Source organism: Macaca thibetana, chromosome 8, assembly GCF_024542745.1.
Source record: "Macaca thibetana thibetana isolate TM-01 chromosome 8, ASM2454274v1, whole genome shotgun sequence".
Classification (NCBI taxonomy): domain Eukaryota; kingdom Metazoa; phylum Chordata; class Mammalia; order Primates; family Cercopithecidae; genus Macaca; species Macaca thibetana.
This window is the reverse complement of record NC_065585.1, coordinates 12289901-12312692: the sequence shown is the minus strand read 5'-3', so window position 1 is coordinate 12312692 and position 22792 is coordinate 12289901. Positions and strand designations below refer to the sequence as shown.

Below are 22792 nucleotides of genomic sequence, written 5' to 3'. Positions count from 1 at the left end.
ATTAGGGCGGTAAGCCCTCACACAAATGGGCAGGCTACATCAACCTTTCTCTTTCTCATCTGCATTCGTGTAATTATTATAATAATTAACAATTTAGAGTCACCCTTCACTTGTCAGTGATTAAAAGATAAAAATTTCCAGTATTCTTAAAAAAGGAAAAATTTTGTTGCAGGGTTAACAACTTCTTCTTGTAGGAGAGATATATTTAAGGTAAAAGGAAAGCATAACCCAAATTTTGTGATGCCAGAAGATTTGGAGATGTTAGTTGAGAGCGTGAAGAAAGAGTAATCTTTTTTCCCTCCCATTTTTCAGTGGTTTTCTGGAGGGAATTACAAATTTATAGCTTCACGACACAAGCAGTACTTTAAGAGATCATTGCTATAGACACTGGTACAAACTTTCTTTTATTTTCCTCTAATTTCTGCATTTTAATAAACTATTTTAAGAGTTTTATGATGTAATTGCCTAAATATCAGTGGGAATTAGAGAAATTATGACTTTTTTATGATTTAAGTACTTGATCAAAGCATATTCTAATAGGTGCAACAAAAGAAAGTTCTTGAAGTAGTTGACCATTTCAAAGACAAAATTCATCTTAAGTCATGACTTGATTTTGTTATGTTGAATAAGAATGGAACTGATAGTGGCAGTAAGAAGCCAAGCCAGCCAATTCAAAGAAAGGGCATGTATCCTTATTCCTAGCTTATTCCTAGTGAGGATCGGATGACCGTAATACTCCTCTGTTTTCTGCAGTGTGAAGAGTGCTTGTGCTGGCAACACAGCGTGTGCATGGGGCTGCTGGAGGAGAGCATTCCAGAGCAGTACATCTGCTATATCTGCCGGGACCCACCGGGTAAGGCTTTCTGCGCCGTGCTGATTGCCATGATGCCTCCATGTCTCCTCCAGGATTCCAGAGTGTATCAGCTGTGTTCACCACCACTATAGCAAGTTCTCACATGATGTCATTGATAGGTTGTTGGAAACTATGGCTCCAAATGAAACAGCATGCTATATGCCATAGGAACTTAACTTGTATGTATCAATTAGCTTATGGTACAATTCATTTCTTTATTCAGTGTGTCAGTTTCCAAGAACCTATTGATTACACTTAGTGAGGACTCACTGTACTTCTTGGTCAAGTAGACTGAACTTCCATATTAAAATTTTAAAATATTTTTTCACTGTTACACTTTTATTTTCCACATTGATTACTTAGACAAATACATTAGCATATATTTATCAACAAAATTACTATCTTACTGGAAGAGAAGAGGTGTAACTTTTTCCTGGAGAAGAATTAGCCTCTGTCTGTTCCTCTGTATCCATTTCTAGCTAGGCTTATTTGTGGCAATCGGAGTAGATCTGCATTCTGAACTTGCACGCTACTGACGTGGCAGTTCTGCATGTTCGACTCATTGTAGAGCAGGTGAGGTCTTAGAACACTGCCTGTGATGCCTTTATTTTACTGATGAGGCCGACTGAGATGGAATCTGTGCTTTTTGACTCTCAATCCACCCTGCTGTCTACTTGGTGCCTTCTGTGCTAGAGGATCTTCAGAGAGCATATTCTGCGTGTTAAATTTAACTACAACCTCTAGGCAGGAAATAACTAGGTTTTCTCAAATAATAGGCATGTGGTGAATTGGTTCCATGACTATTGGAAAAAAAGAAAAAAATCAAAATAAGTCACAAAAAAGTCACAGTAAGAAGTAAGAGAATTAATTATTCACAGCCATATGAATGTAGACATTTGTTTATTCATTCACCAACATTTATAGTGTTCATTATTCATTGTATTTATTCAGTAACAAATGTAGACATTTGTTACTTATTCAGAAGCATTTATTGGATGGCTTCTATTTGCCACTGTGGTGAGATGATTGATTTAAACCATGCCTTTAACCAGCTAGTAGTATAGTATGGGACACAGGCACATAAACACCTCATTGTAATAGGATCTAATTTGTATTAGCATGGAGGATGTGGAATTTCATAGGATTCTGTGAAATCACACACATGGGGGAAGGGTTCCGATTCATTCAACTAGAACTCTATGGTTCATCCAATTCAAAACAAAGGTTAGTGAAAGAAATAACCCCTGTCTAGTTTTTATCCAGCCCTTTGAGCCTTTTTAGAGGATAAATGATGACTACAAAAAATTGAAAGCAGTGCACTCAGGGTTCCCTTTGCAAGTGTCATCTACCACTGACCACGTCCTTAATGGTGTTTCTTCTCCTGGATGGGCAGGAATGCTGAAGGTGTGAGGAGCTCTTCCTGCACCAGTTCCTCAGAACGCTGTCTTACTCTTTTTGAATCTACTCCTAGTGCTAGAGCTTGCCTTGCTTAATGAGCAACGTTAGTAGGGTAGCAGTTGAAGAAAAATCCGAATAAGTACAATCCTTTGTGATTTAATGTCAATTTCATCTGCAGGTCAGAGGTGGAGTGCAAAATATCGTTATGATAAGGAGTGGTTGAATAATGGGAGAATGTGCGGGTTATCATTTTTCAAAGAAAATTATTCTCATCTCAATGCCAAAAAAATAGTTTCTACACATCACCTGCTTGCTGATGTCTATGGTGTTACAGAAGTGCTACACGGGCTACAGCTGAAGATTGGAATACTAAAGTAAGTGAAGGGTGGCAAAGGGAGAGTCACACTTCCGTGGACGTTTTAATTCAAACCAACACTGTCGGCCTTTTGATGGTCCACAGTAACAGTTTGGAGGAGAGAACAGGTGTTTGAATAAAGTTTCATTTTTAAAAATAAGGAAAGATTAACAACCTTTTGGATGCGTTGGTGCTTCCTGCCTATTCTCCTAGAATGTGTAAGTGTGGTTAAAGATGTATATAGCATCTAGTATTTCAACACATTTTAGCTCCTGTCCCACTGTTTTGTATGCTTACCATATGTGCAAAATTAAGTGCAGTTGCTGTGGTGAACCCTATACATTGTGTCCTCCTTCAGGAATGCTATCAAGATGAAATAGATTCTAAGCAGGGTGAGTATTTTTTTTTTAATAAAGATTGATTTAGAGGGGATGAAGGGAGCCTAAAAACCAAATTCACTTCTCTGCTGTGCACCAAATATGTTAGTAATCCTGTACAATTTTCTCTTAAACAAGTCTGAGTCTCCCTAAAGAATGTATCAGAATATTCTTGAAGTCCTTATTTCCAGTCCTTCCTAATGCCTAACTGGAATTCTTCTTTAAAAGAACAAACAAACAAAAACCCACATTTTAAGTAAAAACAGGATGATTCACTGGTTCTTCACAAGATTTTCTTCATTTGGATGCACTTGCCTTGGCCAGAAACTTGCCCCATCCTCTCCTTCCCTTCTCATCCTTGTGTCTTTCACATCCTATCCATTGCAATTTGTGAACATTGTTCAGTCCATTCCTCTCTCCCTTCCCAATGGTACTGTCTCAGCCAGGCTGTTAGATTTCACATGAACGATTGCCATGCTTGTCCATTCTCTGTGGCTCCAGCCTTGTACTCTATCAGCTCTTTCTTTGTACTGCTGCCAGTGTAAGCTTAGGAAAAGATAATTATCAGCTTGTCTTTCTTCAACTTAATGTACTAGAGCATCTTCCTGTTGCCCAATGAACTGAGTCCTTCCATGACACATACTTTGTCTACCATTTTGTTGCCACATGTTCACTGTGCTTTTTCCCCCAAATGTTTCAGCTATCCCAAACCATAATCCCGAAATGAAGCGAGCTTTTCCATTGCTCTAGGCCTTTACTCACACCCAGGATAAGCTTCTAACACTAGTGCCCCTAGCAGATGCCTTTCATAATTACCTGCCCAACTAGAGTTGACCACGTTCTTCTTGGCAAACTCCACGCATACTGGTGTCAGGTACTTTGGCATACTTAATTTTTTAATGCCCGTCTCCCCTTACTAAGTCATGGGATCCTTTAAAATAGGGCTTGTGTCCTATTCATCATTTTGTCTCCAATTGATACTGTAGGGTAAGTACCCAGTAACTATTTGTTGAATAAAATTTGCTTCTTTTTTATCATAAGCCTGAATATGAATTTGTTTTTTAAAAGGCCATGTAAATGCTAAGACTTTAAGGGAGGGAATAATTTATTAGGTCTTTTTTTAAAACCTGATTTCCTTCTTGGTATCGGTGTGAGTTTCTCTGCATTCATAATTTTGCCAAAGATTTTAATTGGACCCTTTCCGTTTCATATACTTATAGGCCCTCTTTATGTTAATATTTTAAATCATAATATCTGTTATTATATACGATTTATTGAAAGTCCTACATGTCATGTGCTTTCATGTGATATTTCATTTAATCCTTATAATAAGCGACCTCATTTCATTGTTGGGTAGTGAAAGACAGAGATTTTATAATTTGTGCAGGCTTCTTTATGGCACAGCAGAATTCAGCCCCTTGGACTATTGGACTACAGTGCCAGCTTTTCTTCTACTATGCCTTTTCCTGATTGAGAGTTTTAGTATTTTCTGAATGTTAAATTACTAGGGATTCAAATGATAAAATTTATCATTTCAGAAACAATACTTGAGTATTATTGGAAGAGAACTAATTTAACTCAGTATTATCAAATTTGGAAATTATTAATATGCAAACATTATTGAGCCTTTTGAAAGGTTTATATCTCCCGAATGTCCTTTCACTTCAGCTCTGATGATTGGATTCCTGTTTTACTTACTGCAGAATTAGTACAATATCATGCTTACATGTTCAGTGAGGACGAGATAAATGGGCATTATCAAAGATTGTTGATGGGGTTGTAATTAGTATAATCCCTTTCGAGGTCACTTGGGTAGTACCTATCAATATAAATGTGCATGTTATCCAGCAATTCCATATCTAGAAATTTATCTGACTGAAATATTCTGACTTGTACGCAAAGATACACACAGGTACACAAACATGTAACAGTAGGGAATTGGTTGACTCAACTGGTACATTTGTAAATATTCAGCCCTAGAGTAAAAGTAAGGGAAATCTATCTGTATGACATGATATGGCAAGATGCCCATAGCATGTTACGTACAAAAAGGCAGATTATATGTGTCCTGGTTGTGTCAAAAGAAGATGTGTATACTTATCCATTTAAGAACTGATTTTAGGTATACAGAAAAAGTCTGGAAGATTATACCTCAGTTATTTACGTTTGCCATGGGAGAAGAAATTTTTACTTTCTGTGCATTTATATTTAGGATTTTTGTCATCAGGAATTATCACTTTTTGACTGAATAAAAGTTTTTAAAATATGCTCACGTTAAAGTTTTTCAAATTTTACAATGAAAAATCGGTAGAAAAAGAAATGCATGTATCAAATGATGATATGAACTATCAACACAATTAAATTTGTTATTGCTTTTCTGAGTATTATTTCTTTAATTGAGAAATTCAAATTTTGGATGAAATCCTGGAGGGAGTTAACTTAAAGAATACCTTTGCTTTTGTCTTGAGAACTAGATCTCCTCCTAACCTAGTTCTGAAATAGATTATTGTATTCGCCCTAATAGATTTTTTTTTTTTTCTCTGAACTGCTGTTTTTCCAACTTTGTTTTAAGGAATAAACGTCATCCTGACCTTCATCTCTGGGCTTGTTCTGGGAAACGAAAAGACCAAGATCAAATAATAGCTGGGGTAGAGAAAAAAGTAGCACAAGACACAGTTAATCGAGAAGAAAAGAAATGTGTACAGAACCATAAAGAACCACCTCGTTTGCCCCTAAAAATGGAAGGAACTTATATAACAAGTGAGCACAGCTATCAAAAGCCGCAGAGTTTTGGTCAGGACTGTAAATCTCTCGCAGACCCTGGGAGCTCAGATGATGATGATGTTAGTAGTTTGGAAGAAGAACAAGAATTCCACATGAGAAACAAAAACCGTTTACAGTACTCAGCAAAAGAACACGGAATGCCTGAAAAGGTAAAACGGGTTCATTTTTTCTTTGCTTGGAAACTATGATAGGACAACAAAGGAAAATTTTATAAAATAAGACATACTGAATTCCTAGATTTTACTTGTATTTCCAAGTTCCCCAGTACCTTGTTAAAGTAAGGAGATTTTTTTGTTTTCCCTACAGGAAAACACTGGCCATTTGAACATTTGATTATCTCCTAATTCAGAATTGTAGTAATTCAATAAACTGTTACTCTAACAAAAGTTTCAATTGTATAAGTACATTTAGATGCTTCTAAAAAATGAACCACATTGTATTCAAAATGAAAATGTCTGTGTGTAAGACTGTGAAAGTGCATATGGGTATAATGATTTGTCATCCTCTTTATGTGAGTTGGATAAAAGGTGGCACTCTAATTGTCTTTTTAAAAATTTTTAGCATATTTGTCAATGCATCCCACTATTCAGTAAGCTGAATTCTGACAGATCTATGTGCATTGGACATCTATAAACTTATTTCCTGTTCACTGGGATTATCTTAGAAATGCACCTTTATTTTTTACTGATTTTCAATTAATGAGGCCACTTTAAAATTAGTTTTTTTTTATTTTTTATTTTTCTGCATTCCTCAACAAGTAATTACTATAAATAAGTACTTAACTGAATTGGAATGTTTGTATTTCATATCATAAAGTTTGTGGTAAGTTATTTTGTTTAATATTAAATGAGTTATCTCTGCCAAATCTAAATGCACATTGTGTGTCCGTGTGTGTGTATGTGTATGTGAAGCAGTTTGTACTTTTGAAACTTGTAAAAGGTTTTTGCCTTTCCCTCCCCTCGTTGATTTACTGTACTATAACAGTAAAGTCCAGTCTATAGTTAATTAGATTTTATACTGGTCTTTGGAAACACTCTTGATTTCTTTTCATCATTGCTTTCCCCTCTTATGTCCACTTATATCACCAGTTGAGATTAATTGAGGAAGAGGCCAGTCTAAATTAGTCAGGAATTCTAATTACAGAATAGAATTAGTGACTTCTTTTATTTAGCGCATTTTATTGAAGCCTTCTTGCCTGTGTAGCACCGTGCAAGGCATGGTGGAGGGAGGTGGTGGGTGCATCTGCTCTTAAGAACCACCAGCTGGAATTTGGTTATGTAGCAGTACTTCTTTAAAGATACCCCAGGAGTCAGATTGGATCTCACTAACTGTTACCAGTGATGAGGTGTTTCATGTATCCTTACCTCAATGACTGCATTTCATCCCATTCTTTGTGTTTATTTTCCAATGGTCCTTTGGAGAAGAATCCAGCTGAAGGGAATACAGTATTTGTTTATAATGATAAAAAGGGCACTGAAGACCCAGGAGACTCACATCTTCAGTGGCAGCTCAATCTCCTTACACACATAGAAAATGTGCAGAATGAAGTTACCAGCAGGATGGACCTAATCGAAAAAGAAGTCGATGGTAATTTAAGAAAAAATTGAAATACAGTTACTATAGTGTATTTATTGTTACTATGAAGAAGTTACTTAAAATTCTTAAATTATGGGATGAAAACTACAGATACTCTCCATATTGATGGGGCTTTATTACTCCCTTTGTATTGTATTTAACACATTTGGGATCTTTTACGCTTAAAACAATATGACTGGGTATGATCTTAGGTTGGTTTTATTTTTTTAAGATGTATATTTATTAAATATTGTCTATCTGCCAGGCTCCAGATAGATCACTTATGGAATAAATTTATTAGTTTTGTTGAAGTAAGTTTTCTTTGGAAGTCAACATAAGGAATTTAAGCATGTTTGAAATATGAAAACATTTTGAAAATTTTTTACTTTGGTTAGCACTTGTTAAATTAACAAAAACTTCTACAAAGTTAAGTAGGTAAACCTTAAGTGGTTTTCTTTTATATTTTAAAATCATATCATCACACAGGAGGCCTGAAAAGTGGGCAAGAAAGATACTATCACTATTTTATAGTTGCAAAACTAGAGTAACTTAGATTACTTGATTCTCAGTCCATGTTGTTCTTAATGCTTTCTGACTCCTGTTTCTTCCTAACATCTTAGACGATATTCTGCACCCCAACTCTACTTTTTTAAATTTGGTATAAGCACGTGATGTCTCTCCTCTATACTAAGTTAGAACTCCTACTCCTTTTTTTCCCCCTTGAGAAAAGAAGAGAGGAATGGAAACCCATTTTGGAAGCCTCTTCCGTGTGGGTATAAGCTAACTGTAGAGTTAATGTAATGTTTTGAGTCAATTGTTGAAGAAAAGAAAATGCATCTTGACACTATTTAGTATTCTTAGCGTAGATTTCCAAAGGAAACATTAATAAAAACTATAGAATATAATCAATTGCATTCTGCCTAGAATTTTAATATGCTTAACGTGTCTTTTAAAAAGTAGTGTTAAAATAGTGGAACTGAAAAGAACACTGAGAAATTGCTACTTCCTTTTCTTTGTTAAAAAGAACTTCTGGATTAAAAAATATGATTAGGTATGTTTCGTGTAGAGATGATGAGTCTAAATTAATAGAAAGCTTGAGCAGCTATAGGAAACTGTTGTATCTTATTCCACAAGTGAGTAAAAGGAGACCTTCAAAATGAAGTTAGAATGTGTATATGTTTATGTGTGTGTATGTATTTTCCCCCTTATATATAAACATATAATTCCTATAAAGGGGAAAATTATTTTAAATGACAGATAAAAATTGCCAAGAGCGACTAGAACTCTGTGGGGTGGGATGACAGGACACTAACCTCTTAGAAATGTCTTGAGTATGTTGGCCTTTTAAAGACAGAGAAGTGAACCCTTAACTCTATCACAGCTCCAACTTTCTAATGTTTCATTTTCTGACTGTTCTTCTAGTTGCGGTTTAAATTTGTTTATTTTCTTCTCTCTTTTAGTTCTGGAAAGCTGGCTTGATTTCACAGGGGAGTTGGAGCCACCAGATCCTCTTGCAAGATTGCCCCAACTTAAACGCCACATAAAGCAGCTCCTAATTGACATGGGCAAAGTACAGCAGATAGCAACTCTTTGCTCCGTATGACAACAGTGAACACTTAATGAAAGAATGTGGCTTTCTTCAGTCAAATCATTTTTATTATCCACATGACAGCTAAGTGGATAATTTAAAAGCTTAGTAATGTCTGGTCATTCACTGATTTGTGATGTCAATAGGATGGCACCTTGGAAAGAAAAATGAAGAACAACTTTATCAAGGAAGCTAGTATTTAAAAACAAATTCATGAGCAAGCTGCAAATGAGAATGTGTTATATGCCAAGGAACAATGAAGTAGAATATAATGTATACTAAGGGATTTCAAGTTGGCAGAATTTTTGAGTAGTTGCTTACATGAAGCTCAAGATACCTGTAGAAAGAAATATGGTATATTTATATAGTTTTTAATAGAAAGATCTACGTTTATAAACCAGCACTTGGCCAAAAACAAAATTGTAAAGGAAATTTAAATTCTGGAGAATTCTACAGGGTTGCTCTAAGAACTGTCTTCTCAGCAGTTGATCCAGCTGTACGGAAATTTAGGGTATTTAAACTTACAGGATCATGAGCTGTTTCTTGGGCGATGAATGTTCTTAATCAGAAAACTGACAGTAGAAGTCTCACTTCTGGGGAAAACAGTTGTGGAATTCTTACTTCATTATGAATGTATTTAAAAAACACCAAATAATTGGAATATATTGCAGGCATTAAGCTCATTAAAAACAAACTGGCTTGCAGAAGGGTCCGATGTGCCAAGTGATCATGATTCTGCTGGAAAGAGGATTTTAAATATTGTGGGAGTTCTCCCACCCTAAGTCTTACATAGTGCCACCAGTCCATCCAAAAGCTATGTATCACCTGTACTATATATATCATATATATAGTTGAATGGCAGTATTCAGGCTCAACGTACAGTTTGATCCTGAGTATGCTTGGTGTTTGCCTTCAGAAAAAAAAAATTGTAAATAACCTCAGCTGGGATGAGGAGTGACAGAAATATCAAAATAATTTGTGGCTGTGGATTTTTTTAACTGCTAGTAGTGGAATACTGGAAAAGCTTCATTTCTGAAGATGAATTTTATTTTTAAAAAATACATGCACACTCAAAACTTTTAGCTTTGATCACAAATGGACAAAATTCTGAAACCAAAGGCAACTAAGTTGCTGTGTTATGCTCTTGCTGGATTTTGAGCCTAGGTCCTACTGTCTGCCAGTACTCATGTGAGTTGTATGCGCCCCCAGTGCTACATACGCAGGTATGCGTAAGTGTGTATGCTTGTTTTAAACAAACACTCAACGTACATATGTACATAATCTACACATATTTATATCACATATCTAGTTTTATTACTATAGACTATACGAATTGGTGGTTAACATGAAATGTTACCTTTTAACAGACTGTTTTTAAAAATTAAAAATGTATGTATAGGTTTTGAAATTTTTTTAAAAGGGGAAAAAGACTGTTAAGAGGAGGCTATTTGATGACATATAACACTTGAATATTTCATGCCTCATTCTGTTTATCAGTTCTCGCAATCTGTATAAAAATGCATTTTAGAACTGATAGACAGTAAACTTGAATTTATCTTTGATAAGAATACATGCCACTGTACATTCAGATATTATTTAAATTTGCAAACACATTGTTCTATATGTAAGGGTACTGTATGTAAAACTCTTTATTAAAACTATTCCACATATCCTAAAATTTCAGCTTGCCTTTTTGCGGCCTTATATTTTGATGTAAAGATTAAAAGAATGTGCGAAACAGTCAGAAATTTTTTTGCCTTTTGAGATTCTCCAACTTGACAAATGTGCCAAAGATCAACAGACAGAAAATATAGTCCTGTGTATTTACTTGTCATACTTTGACTTTGTGGAAGATCTTACTGATAAATGAAAAGCTTTAGCAGAGGTGGTTTTGTGGGGTAATTGCTTAAATTTGCATATCAAAGTAAAAAAGTAGTGCCTGTATTCCATGTGTGGAGTAAATTTGCTAATGTCTATGTTTTATGATTAATACTATTATTTTTCCTTTGCGTTCTGAAATAATGGCTCTAATATTTTCCCTGTCATGCCTTCATTCTAGACATTGAATTTATATCTTCTTTTTTTCAGATACGGAGCAAATAGCATCCTTAACCTATGAATAATGGTGTTGCCTAGATTCTTGTCACACACACAGAAGACCCTTTGTACCTAGTAACATTCATCCTCTCGATTTCCGGTGAATACGGTTAAATTCATGCACATTTGTTCTTGTTTCTGAAAATGAGATCAATTTATTTGTTATCCAGCAAATTGAAAATTCTATTATTAGAGTACTGCAGTTTTTGCTCTGCTTATATGTATATGAACTGGAAATCTGAATTTTTAAATTTAGATCTTTAAATCAAATTATTTTTATGCATATTTTCATTTAATATAGAGTATATCAATCGACTGAAGTCTTTCACAACTAGTAGGCTGAGCCTTTTCTTCTTTAAGAGAGTGAATTAGTTTCTGAGAAGTCAATCCATTGTGAAAAGTTTCAGATGAGATTATTTTCTGTCCTTTTAGTCTTTTTAAGTATCACTATATGTATTTAAATAGAAGCAATAAACTAGAGAGAGTGTTTCTTGAAATGACAATGTTTTATTTGCCACCCAGGCAGAACAGAATGAGCATTGGTAGAGAAGGCTCCCTCTTGGTATGTTACTGATGTACTTCCGCATACTTGTTTGTGGTTCTACTGATTTATTTCCAAACTTAAGAGTAATGTACTTCGAAAACAACTTGGTTATTCTTTAAATTTCAGGTAAAAATCCCTTTTCCTAACACTCATTTCCACTGTCTTATTTCCTCTCAGATGTTCGTATTTCACATGTTCAAAATGAAGCATACTATTTCCCCTCCAATAAACGAAGTATCCTGCCAACTTCACTGTCTCCGTTAATAACGTTACCCTAAGAGTCCAGGCTTCAGACACCGAGTCCTCCCTCATATCCATATCATTAAAACAGATAATGTTGTCTTCTTACTCCTCAATCCTACTGAAAGTCCAACATTTTTTATAAAATAATGTCATGAAGATATTACTACTGGCCTCTGAAACTGTAACTTTGCCTTTATTCTAATTCATCAAAATTGTCACTGCCAGACTGTTCCATGCATTGTACGTTACCTGCAGTATCTAATTTGTTCATAAAATAAGGTAAAATGATCACTTTCTAGATGAGGCTGAAGGATAGAGACATTTAGAAACTTATCCTGGATAGATAAGACATAAGGGGGCGGGTTCAGGATTCAAATCCTGTGCTATTCAAGTTCATAGTCTCTTTCCAACATATGTGCTTCAACTATTATTGTCATTTCAGTTTTCTGTTCTGGAATGTCTAGTGACTCCCTGTTTCAAACCATGTCAGGTCCTTGTAATCTGGATCTTTTGCAATTTATATAATCCTCAAAGTTATTTAAATGTAGCCTCACTATTAAATGGACTACACTTGTTTTCCTCTATTACCTTCATATTGTTTTCCTCTTCTGGAAAATTCTCAACTGTTTGTTGTCCCTCTGTAAACCCAGACAATCCTTCAAACTTCATTTCTCTTCCTATAAGAAGTAATCCATTGCTGAAAGTCTTTCATGGTATCCTGCATTGTACCAAGCTATTGAGGAACTACATCAATGATTAATAATATAGTGGAACAGGCATGAACTTTGCAGTCTTGAACTCAAATTTTCACTTTGGTAATTTACTAGCAGTGTGATCTTTTGGAACTTTACTGTCCTTATCTGTAAAATGGGAATAATGCCCAGCTTAGAGCCTTGTTTTGAGAATTAAGTAAAGCAAATAAAGTACCTAGAAACTGTTACTAAATAAATAGAACTTTCATTAGACATTAGGGTTGTCCATGTGCCAGCTATTAAGCTTAGAGGCTGGGGATGGATATGGGATTAATAAGATCACAGTCTATAGACTAATGGAAACATAAATATTTTTCAACAGGAGAGTACAAGGAGACAAAGATAATTAGAGTTGTAGGTGGAGGGATTTTGGGGAAATAGATGATGCATGTTAATTAAAACAGTGATCTTCTCATGTCTTTTGACTACGAGTGGCCTCTCTAAAGAAATTTTGAAAAATTGCATTTCACTCTTGATACCTACTGTCTTTGGGTACTCCTGAAAGTAGAGCAAGAGGTAAGACTTGATTGTACTTAGTTTATTCAGGAAATGATCCAAGGAAGTTGAAATGAGGGAGAAACAAAGGTGTGGGAGGGGAGGGAAAAAGCTAATATGAATATGCATAATTGAAGACACTGCCATGAGCAATGGGGCTTTGATTCTTCCACTTGAAGTTGTCTGTAAATTTAAACTATTGCAAAGGATGATTTCCAGTTTGCAAATATTGACATATTCAAATAAACCAGTTACATTATTTTTAAATGTATATAATAGAATGAGAATACAGTTTTGTTTCTTACCAACATCTGTTTTTAAAATACATGGAGCAATCTTCTTTAACATTTAGAGATTTTACATGTTTATATTCTCCCTTCTGCCTTTCCATTTTACTTACCAACAGAATATTATTTTGTATAATTATAGGTCTTTATCACCCTCTCATACTTTTGTCCACAAAAAATGGTGCACTGCAGTTTTAAAAAGCATCAAAATACATACTGCAAGCACTAATATCACTGAATAAATAGAAAAATTTAAAATTGTGGTTGGCCATTGCACCCCTCCTAATTTAGCACTAATTGATAGAACAAGTAGACAAAGTCAAGATGTATTAATAGAAGACTTAAGCAAAAATCACCCAAAATGACTTAAAATGGACATTTATGGAAATTCTGTCCAACAAGAACATACTTTTTCTTTTTAAGTGTACATGGAACACTAAAGATGATAGACTGTATGCTAGGCCATAAAACAACATGTCTCAATAAAGGTAAATATAACACAGTCTCAATAAATGTAAAATAATTGAAATCATGCACAATATGCTCTCTGACCACAAATGAATTAAATTGGAAATCAATACCAGGAAGATAGTCTTGAAAAGTTCCCAAATGTTAGGGAATTAAACAGTGTACTTCTAAATAACCCGTGAGCCCAAGAAAAAATACAAGTAAAATTAGAAAATATTTTAAATAGAATGAAAATGAAAACAACATGCCAAAATTTGTGGGATACACCTCAATCAATGTTAGAAATTATAGCTTTTGCTTACATTTATAAAAGTACAAAATCACGACAAAAGATTTCACCTTAAGAAACCAGAAGATAAAGAGCAAATTAAAGCCAAATAAGCATAATAGCAAGGAAATAATGATAGTGCTGGAACCAATGAAATACTAAATGAACAAAATACAGAAATAGCTGGTTCTTTGAACAGAACAAAAATTGATACTGTCTAGGAGGTTGATAAGTAATTAGAATGGAGGAAGGGGACATTAGTGTGGATCCAACAGAGTTTTTTAAAACACAGTGAATACATTTCCATAAATTTGAGGCTTAGCTGAAATGGAAAAATCTCTCAAACTACACAAATTACCAAAGGGAAAAAAAAAAATCAAAAAATTTGAATTTATAATTAAAAATTTAGGCTGAGCACAGTGACTCATGCCTGTAATCTCAGCAATTTGGGAGGCCAAAACAGAAGGATCACTTGAGGATCACTTGAGACCAGCCTGGGTGACATAACAACACCCTGTCTCTACAAATAAAAATAATAAAACAATTGCTAGGTGTAGTGGCACCTGCCTGTAGTCCCAGCTACTCAAGAGACTGAGGTGGGAGGATCGCTTTGAGCCCAGGTTGAGGCTGCAGTGAGTGGTGATTGTACCACTGCACTCTAGCCTGGGTGACAGAGCAAGGCCCTCTCTCAAAACAACAGAAAAAACCTTCAGGCCTAAATGTGAATTCTATTATAACATTTAAGGAAGATGTAATCTCGATTTTACGTAAATACTGGCAGAAAGTACAAAAAAAATTTATCTTTATGTCCTGAGATGAACTTTGACCTCTTGCCAAAACCAGAAAAAAAAAAAAATCAGATCAATACATATTCCTCCTGAATATAGATACAAAATCCTCAGCAAAATATTAGCAAACCAAACCCAGCGATATAAAGGATAATATATCAAGATCAGGTTGAGTATTTTCCTAGGAATATGAAGTTGCTTTAATATTCAAAAATCAATGTAATAAAACATGTCAATAAAAGAATACAAACTATGGCCGGGCGCAGTGGCTCACGCCTGTAATCCCAGCACTTTGGGAGGCTGAGGCAGGCGGATCACAATGTCAGGAGATAGAGACCATCCTGGCTAGCATGGTGAAACCCCATCTCTACTAAAAATACAAAAAAATTAGCCAGGCATGGTGGTGAGCACCTGTAGTCCCAGCTACTCGGGAGGGTGGGCAGGAGAATGGCATGAACCTGGGAGGCGGAGCTTGCAGTGAGCCGAGATCGCGCCACTGCACTCCAGCCTGACTCTGCCTCAAAAAAGAAAAAGAAAAAACAATACAAACTACATGTTAATAAAAGAAAGTATTTCACACATTTCAACATCCATTCATAATTTAAAATGATCAGAAAACAGATTAGAAAGGAATTTGTTTATTTTTAGATTTTTAAATTTTCAACAAATTGAACATTTACAACATTGTTACAACTGAGAACATTGACAACACAGGGATTTTCAACAGAGTACATTTAGCAAGGATTTTTTTCAGAAGAAAACAAAATGTCAGTACATTTTGTATTCCATTGCATTGCTCTGTGGAAAATTAGCTGGCATCTTCAATGTTACAATCACAGGTATTTTTTCCCATTTAGTATTAAGCTATTTAAAAAAAATTTAAATGCCAATGTACATTTATAATATTAGATAAAAGTTTATTTTCCATTAGCTCTCTGTTCTTTATTCCTTGAAAAAATACAAAATTAAGAATATGTTTTCTCATATTCCTCACGCGAACATAATTTATCAGGCCTCTTCTGAAGCAGGAGTTAATGCCAAACACAGTTTGCAAATTCAGGTTCCTAATTATGTCCCGTGAGCACATTAAATTTGGAAAGGAATTTATAATTTGTAACTATACAAAGGGCATATACCAAGAAACTTAATCTAACATCATAGTGGCAAAAGAATATGTTCCTCCCTAAGATGAGGGGCAAAGCAAGAATGTTCACTACCACGGCTTCTATCCAGCATTGTATTGGAGGTCCTGCCAGGGTAAGATGGAACTGGGCAATAAAAAAAAGAACAGTAAACCAATTGGAAAGGAAGAAGAAACATTTTTAGTTGATGTGTTTTGTACCTGGAATCATCTAAGGAATCTACCAAAATGCTACCAGAACTAATATTTCTGTGCATTAGCAATGAGCAATTGGAAATAAATGCTATTTTCAGCAGTATCAAAATATAAATACAGATAAATTTTTTAAAATGTTTAAGGTATATACAGAAAACTACAAAAACAATGCTGAGAATAATTAAAGATGACATAAATCGAAAGATATACCAGGATAATGGATTGGAAGACTCCGTGTTGCTGAAATGTCAGTTCTCCCAAAATTGACCTGTAAATATAATGCAATCCTACTTAAAATCCCAGAAGACTTTTTGAAATAGATTATCAAGCTTATTCTAAAATGTATATGAAAATGCAAAGGACCTAGAATAGCCAAAGAAATTTCAAGAAGAACAAAGTTGGAGGTAATCCAATTTCTAATTTTGAGGCTGATTATAAAGCTACAATCTTCAAGACAGTATAGACATGGCATAAAGATAGAGATGTAGATCCACAGTATAAAAACAGAGAATCCAGATATAGACCTAAAAATCATGGTCAATTGAATGAGAGTTTCACTTGCTCCATATCCTTGCCAGCATTTGGTAGTGTTAGTGTTTAAGGTTTTAGCTGTTTAAGTGTGCAGTGCTATCCTACGGTGTTTTTTTTGTTTTTGTTTTTGTTTTTTTGAGACAGTCTCACTCTATCCCCCAGGCTGGAGTGCAGTGGTGTGATCTCGACTCACTGCAGTCTCCACCTCCCCGGTTCAAGTGATTCTCATGCCTCAGCCTCTTGAGTAGCTGGAATTACAGGCATGAGCCACCACACACGGCTAATTTTTGTATTTTTAGTAGAGACGGGGTTTCACTATATTGGCCAGGCTGGTCTTGAACTCCTGACCTCAGGTGATCCGCCTGCCTAAGCCTCCCAAAGTGCTGGGATTTCAGGCGTGAGCCACGGCACCTGGCTTATCTTACTGTTTTAATTTACATGTAAATATCCAATTGCTCCATTTGTTGAAAAGATTATCTTTTTTCCCTTTGAATTACCTAGGTGCCTTTCTTGAGAGAAAAGTAACCATAAGTATGTTAGTTTATTTCTGCACCCTATATTCTTTGTCCACTAATATATATGTCTGTCTTTATGCCAACATGAGACTGTCTTAATTACTATAGCTTTCTAGTAAGGTTTGGAATTAGGTAGCATAATTCTAATTATGTTGTTCCATAAAATGTTTTTGCTAATTCTAGATTTTATTTTTGCACTTCCATAAACATTTTAGGATCAGCTTGTCAACTTCTTTTAAAACCTGCTGGAATTTTGACAGGAATTGCACCGAATCTAGAGATCAATTGCTGTCTCAACAATATTGAATCTTCTGATCCATGAGTATGGTATATTTCTACATTTGTGTAGAATTTACGTATTTGTTTCTCAGCAGTTTTCTTGTAGTTTTGAGTGTTCAGATTTTGCATTTATTTTGTTAAATTTATTTCTAAGTATTTTTTCTTGATTATATTTTAAATGGAACTGTTTTCTTCATTTTTACATGTTTTACTACTAGAACAGGTAAATATAATTGAGTTTTTAAAATCTTATATCTGCTGAAATCACTCATTAGTCCTAGAATTTTTATATATTCCCTAAGATTTTCTGTATAAATTACGTTTTCTATGAATAGAGACACATTTATTTATTCTTTATTAATGTGTATGTCTTTATTTCTCATTGCATTATTGCACAGGCAAGAACATTCAGTCCAATATGAATAAAAGAGGTGAGAGTGGACATTCTTGCCTCATCCCTTGGGAGAAAACATGCAGTCTTTCACTATTAAAGATGATGTTATCTTTAAATTTTTAGTACATGCCTTTTATCAGATTGAAGTTACCTTTTTTTCTGGTTTGTTAAGAGTTTTTTTATGGTTATTATTAATGGGTATTGGATTTTGACAATGTGTTTTTCTGTTTCTGTTGACATGGTCGTATAACTTTTGTATTTTTTAATATAGTGTAGTACATGAATTCTTTCAGAGGTTAACCCAACTTTGAATTCCCAGAATAGACCCTACTTTGTCATGATATAAAATGCATTTTACATATTGCTGGATTTGACTTGCTATTATGTTGATAAGGATTTTTATATTTGTATTCATATGGGAATATTGTTCTGTAGTTTTATTTTCCTGTAAGATTTTTGTGTGGCTTTGATATCAGGGTAATACTGGCTCTATTAAATTAATTGGAAAGGGTTCCTTTTTTTTCTGTAGTTTCTGAAGACTTAAGTTAGTATTATTTCTTTCTTAAATGTGTAGTTGAATTCACCAGTGTAACCACTGGGATTGGCCTTCACATTTGGAGAAGATTTTGAATCACTGATTACTGATAAAATAAAAATATTTTATCAATATAGATATTCGGATTTTTCATTTCTTTTTTGAGCTCATTTTAGAAGTGTGCATCTTTCTAGGAATATGTACATTTCATCTAATTGTCTAATGTGAGTTTTTGTAATTGTCACTTAAAATTATTTTAATTTATGGTTAGTCTCTAGTCATGTCTCTTATTTTTGATTTTATAATTGGCTGCTTTTCTCTCCCTCCCTCTCTCCCTCTCTTCCGCCTTCCTTCCTTCCTTTCTCTTCTTCCCCTCACCCCAAATCCTCAGTCTACCTAGAAGTTTGTCATTTTTTTTAGCCTTTTCAAGAAACTGTTGCTTTATTTTAGTTTTTCTGTTGTGTTTTGATTCATGTTTTATTCATTTCTGCTCTGATCTTTTGAATTTCCTTTCTTTCTTCCCTTTATTTTTTCCCTCCTTTAGCTTCTTGAGGTGAAAACTATGATTACTGATTTTAGATCTTTCTTCTTTTGAATCTAGGCATTTAAAGCTGTAAATTTCCCTCTAGACACTGACTTAATTGCATATCATACTTTTTTGGCATGTTTTACTTTCTATTTTCATTCAGTGAGAGAGATTTTCTAATTTCTGTTGTGATTTCTTATTGACCATGGATTATTTAGAAATGTTGTTTAATTTCCTAGTACATGGGGATTTCTCAGATTTCCTTCTGTTGATTATTTCTAATTTTATCCCATTATTGTTGGAGAATATTCTTATATGATTTTAGTCCTTCTCAATTTATTAAGTCTTGTTTTATGCCTAGCATATTAAATGTGCACTTGAAAAGAATGTGTATTGTGCTATTGTTATGTGAAATGTTCTATATATATCAGTTACGTCAAGTTGGTTAAGAGTTTAGCTCAGGTCTACTATATCTTCACTGATTTCTCTCTAGTTGGTATATCAACTATTAAGAAAGCGATATTGAAATTACCAACTAAAACAGTTGAATTGTCTATTTGTCTTTTCAATTAAATCAATTTTACATTGTGCTTTTGGGTCTCTGTTGTAGTTTGTGTTTGTGTGTATGTATAATTTTTTATATCCTGGCATGTTAACCTTTTCATTATTATTAAATATGTCTTTTTGTTTCTAGTTATACTCCTTGTCTTAAAATCTGTTCTGTCTGATATTGATGTACCCAAGAGCAATGAAAACATGTCTACATAAAAACTTATTTACAAATGTTCACAGCAGTATTATTTTATAATGGCCAAAAAGCAGAAACAAAACAAATGTGCACCAACTGATAAATGGATCAATAAAATGTAGTGTATCTACATTATGGAATATTATTCAGCAATAAAAACAAATGAATTACTGATACATGCTACAACACATCTACAACATAGATGAACATTGGAAACCTCATACTAAGTGAAGGAAGCCAATCACAAAAGACCACATATTGTATGATTCAATTTATATGAATTTTCCAAAATAGAAAAATCTACAGGACAGAAACTGGATTGATTAGACTAGGGCTGTGGGGGAAAATGGAGGATGATGGCTAAAGGGTGGGGGATTCTTTTGAGGATAACATTCTAAAATTTATAGTGATGGAGGCAAAGTTATGTCAAGGTACCAAAAGCTGTTGAATTAATAAACTTTAAATAGGCAAATTATATGGTATGTGAGTTATCTCACCAAAGTCTTTTTTAAAATTTTTTTAAAGAACACATACACATCAAATTTGTTGACTATGATGAAACCAAGGAGATGTTACAGCCAAATAAAATGTTAAATACTGGATTGGACCTTGGAACAGAAAGAGGAACATTAGTGCAATAATTCGTGAAATTCTATTACAGTATTCAGTTCAGTTAATAGTATTGTTCTGATGTGATGTTAACGTTAGGTGAAACTGAATAAGGGGTATATGGGAACTTTGTACTACTACTGCAACTTTGGGTAAGTCTGTAATTATTTCAAAATAAAAAGTTATAGAAAAAACTATATGAGATAAGAGTGAAAATGCAACCTATGGATTGTAGTTCAGAATGCACCAATAATGGTTCATTGTAACAAATGCACCACTGATATAAAATGTGAACAGTAGGGAGAACTGCATGGGGAAGGAGGGTATATGGGAACTCTCTACTATCTGCTCGATTTTCTGTAAATCAGAAACTGTAAAGTCTACTAATTTTAAAAAATTAAAAACTTCACATTTCTATTTCTGAAAAAGGAATATGAAAGGATAATTTTAATATGCTATATTTTGAGAAAGAAAAAAATCAGTGAAATTATTACAAACCCACAGGCAATTTAAAGTTCATCCTTGCAACACACTGTCTCTAGGAATCAGGCTGGCTCAGGAAATCAAGGAGGAAATGCAGTCATGAGAAAAATATGTCTCTTTCTTACAATCAACACAGAAGCCTTGAAAGAATGAAAACAAAATTAAGGAAGATAGAAGAGAGTGTTGCTTTGAAGAAAGGGTGCAATCTGTGAAGGCAGACTGGTCAGATTTAAATATAAAATAGGGCTTTGAAGGCCAGGGTAGGCTGATACAAGTGGGAAGTGGAGATGCACAGGGAATTCAATTGATCTAAAAGTAGACACTAGAGAAAGCAGAAACATCTTAATTTTTACAAATCAAAACACCCTTGGAAAGATTGGACCACATTGCACTCTGAGATCTTGGAAGATCTTGGCTCTTTTGTTGGATTTATTCAAGGAGAAAACTAGGATCAATCAACAGTTGAGAAGTTCCATCTTAAAACCACAAATAGAGAGCTCAGTAAGTGGGAACCATCCCATGAGGAATGGGCTACTATATGGGATGCTTACAGAAAACCTAGACAGATGTAAGAAGATTGGACCAAACACACAGAGTATTCAAAGTGGTTTTAGTGAGTTTCAAGGTGAGGCAGCCATCTTCATGCAGTGATGGAGATACAGACGCTACTTATGCCCCAAGGAAACATGCCTGAAAAATTTACAGAATGATGGCTTTAAAGTGAGGCACACTAATATGAGAGCCATTGAAGGGGCCAGGCAAAACAAGATAGTGTACATGTCGGAACTGTTGGTCACATGGCAGAATGTCTTGACAGAGACACTTGAGAAAGTGGCAGTGGACAAGATAGTTCTGAATGACTAATGCTTTGGGCAGTCCCAGAGTATATTGATTTTATTTCCTCAGATCTGAGAGAAACAGGTGGACAAAATCTAGTGGTATATGTTTAAAAATATTTCTACAAAAAACAGAACAAAAAGAAAGGCTCAAATCCGGCAAACCATCCCAGCCCAAAATGAATCAGCGAAGAAAGGAGAGTGACTTAAGCTAGTTAACCTATTAGAAAACAGGCTGGGCCTTTCAGAAAGCAAAAGGGAGAACCATAGTGGAAAACAAAATGTCAGTGTCATATTTCTCTACAGCAGAAAACAATGTAGCAAAACAAGTACTACTCAAGACACAAAATAAAGAAAAGCAGTGTTTTCGGGAGCAACGGGCTTCTAATCATTACCAGTCCCATAGAGTGACAGCCTTCAAAAACCTCCGTAAGCTAAAAATGATATTTCCACTGAAAAAAATTGGGGGACAAGGAGGAAACATTCCCAAGGGTAAGATTTCAGAGGGTTGCAAAATTCCAGGGCAACAGCCAGTGTGAGACAGAGTTGTGCATGGCTGTTCACAAGAGCCAGTAGAAGTACGGCCAGATACATCCACCTTCAGTGTTTCATATTGGGCTCAAAGGAGAAATAAAAACTGAGAGGTTTCAAGTATGTTCAATATAAGGAGATGCATCTTAAATAAGACTAGCATCTGGGGCTACCACCATTGAAACATTCTCATTTTTTCAAGAAAAATGATATCAAGTGTTTATTGCATGCCAGGTACTACTATGCATCTTATATTTATTACTTCATTTATAATTACATCATCCTATGAAGATGGGCACTAATAGCATTACAACTTTGTGGATGAGGAAATTGGGGCACAGAGAGATTAAATAGTTTGTCCAAGGTCATATAGTTAGTCCTCTTGGTAGAGTGTCATGGAGACCAGAACCACTCTGATGAATGCAGGGTGACTCTGATGGATGGTCTTTTCCTCTCCAAGTGTCAACCATTCTTTCTTTAATGGTAGAGACCCCTGGACTTAGGCAGAGTATGGAGGGAGGCATTTTGGGAAACTTGGGAGTGCTTCTGCCTCATTCCTGATTTTCAGTCTATGAGAATAATTCTTCCCTAAATGCT

At 34.8% G+C, this 22792-nt stretch overlaps 1 protein-coding gene across 14 annotated transcripts in view; it reads left to right on the top strand.

The window, feature by feature from the left end:
- The window catches only part of PHF20L1 (PHD finger protein 20 like 1), a 72622-nt gene extending 60805 nt beyond the window's left edge, over window positions 1-11817 (top strand). For 9 of the 14 annotated variants that reach the window (XM_050801589.1, XM_050801587.1, XM_050801580.1 and 6 more), the window contains 5 exons: window positions 754-853; window positions 2430-2625; window positions 5556-5916; window positions 7189-7354; window positions 8803-11817. In XM_050801589.1, the coding sequence (XP_050657546.1) occupies window positions 754-853; window positions 2430-2625; window positions 5556-5916; window positions 7189-7354; window positions 8803-8945 (966 nt within the window). In that variant the 3' untranslated portion in view covers window positions 8946-11817. The remainder of the gene's footprint in view (window positions 1-753; window positions 854-2429; window positions 2626-5555; window positions 5917-7188; window positions 7355-8802) is intronic. The other 5 variants (XM_050801591.1, XM_050801590.1, XM_050801585.1 and 2 more) reach the window with 2 other exon arrangements.
- Window positions 11818-22792: the final 10975 nt, after the last annotated feature.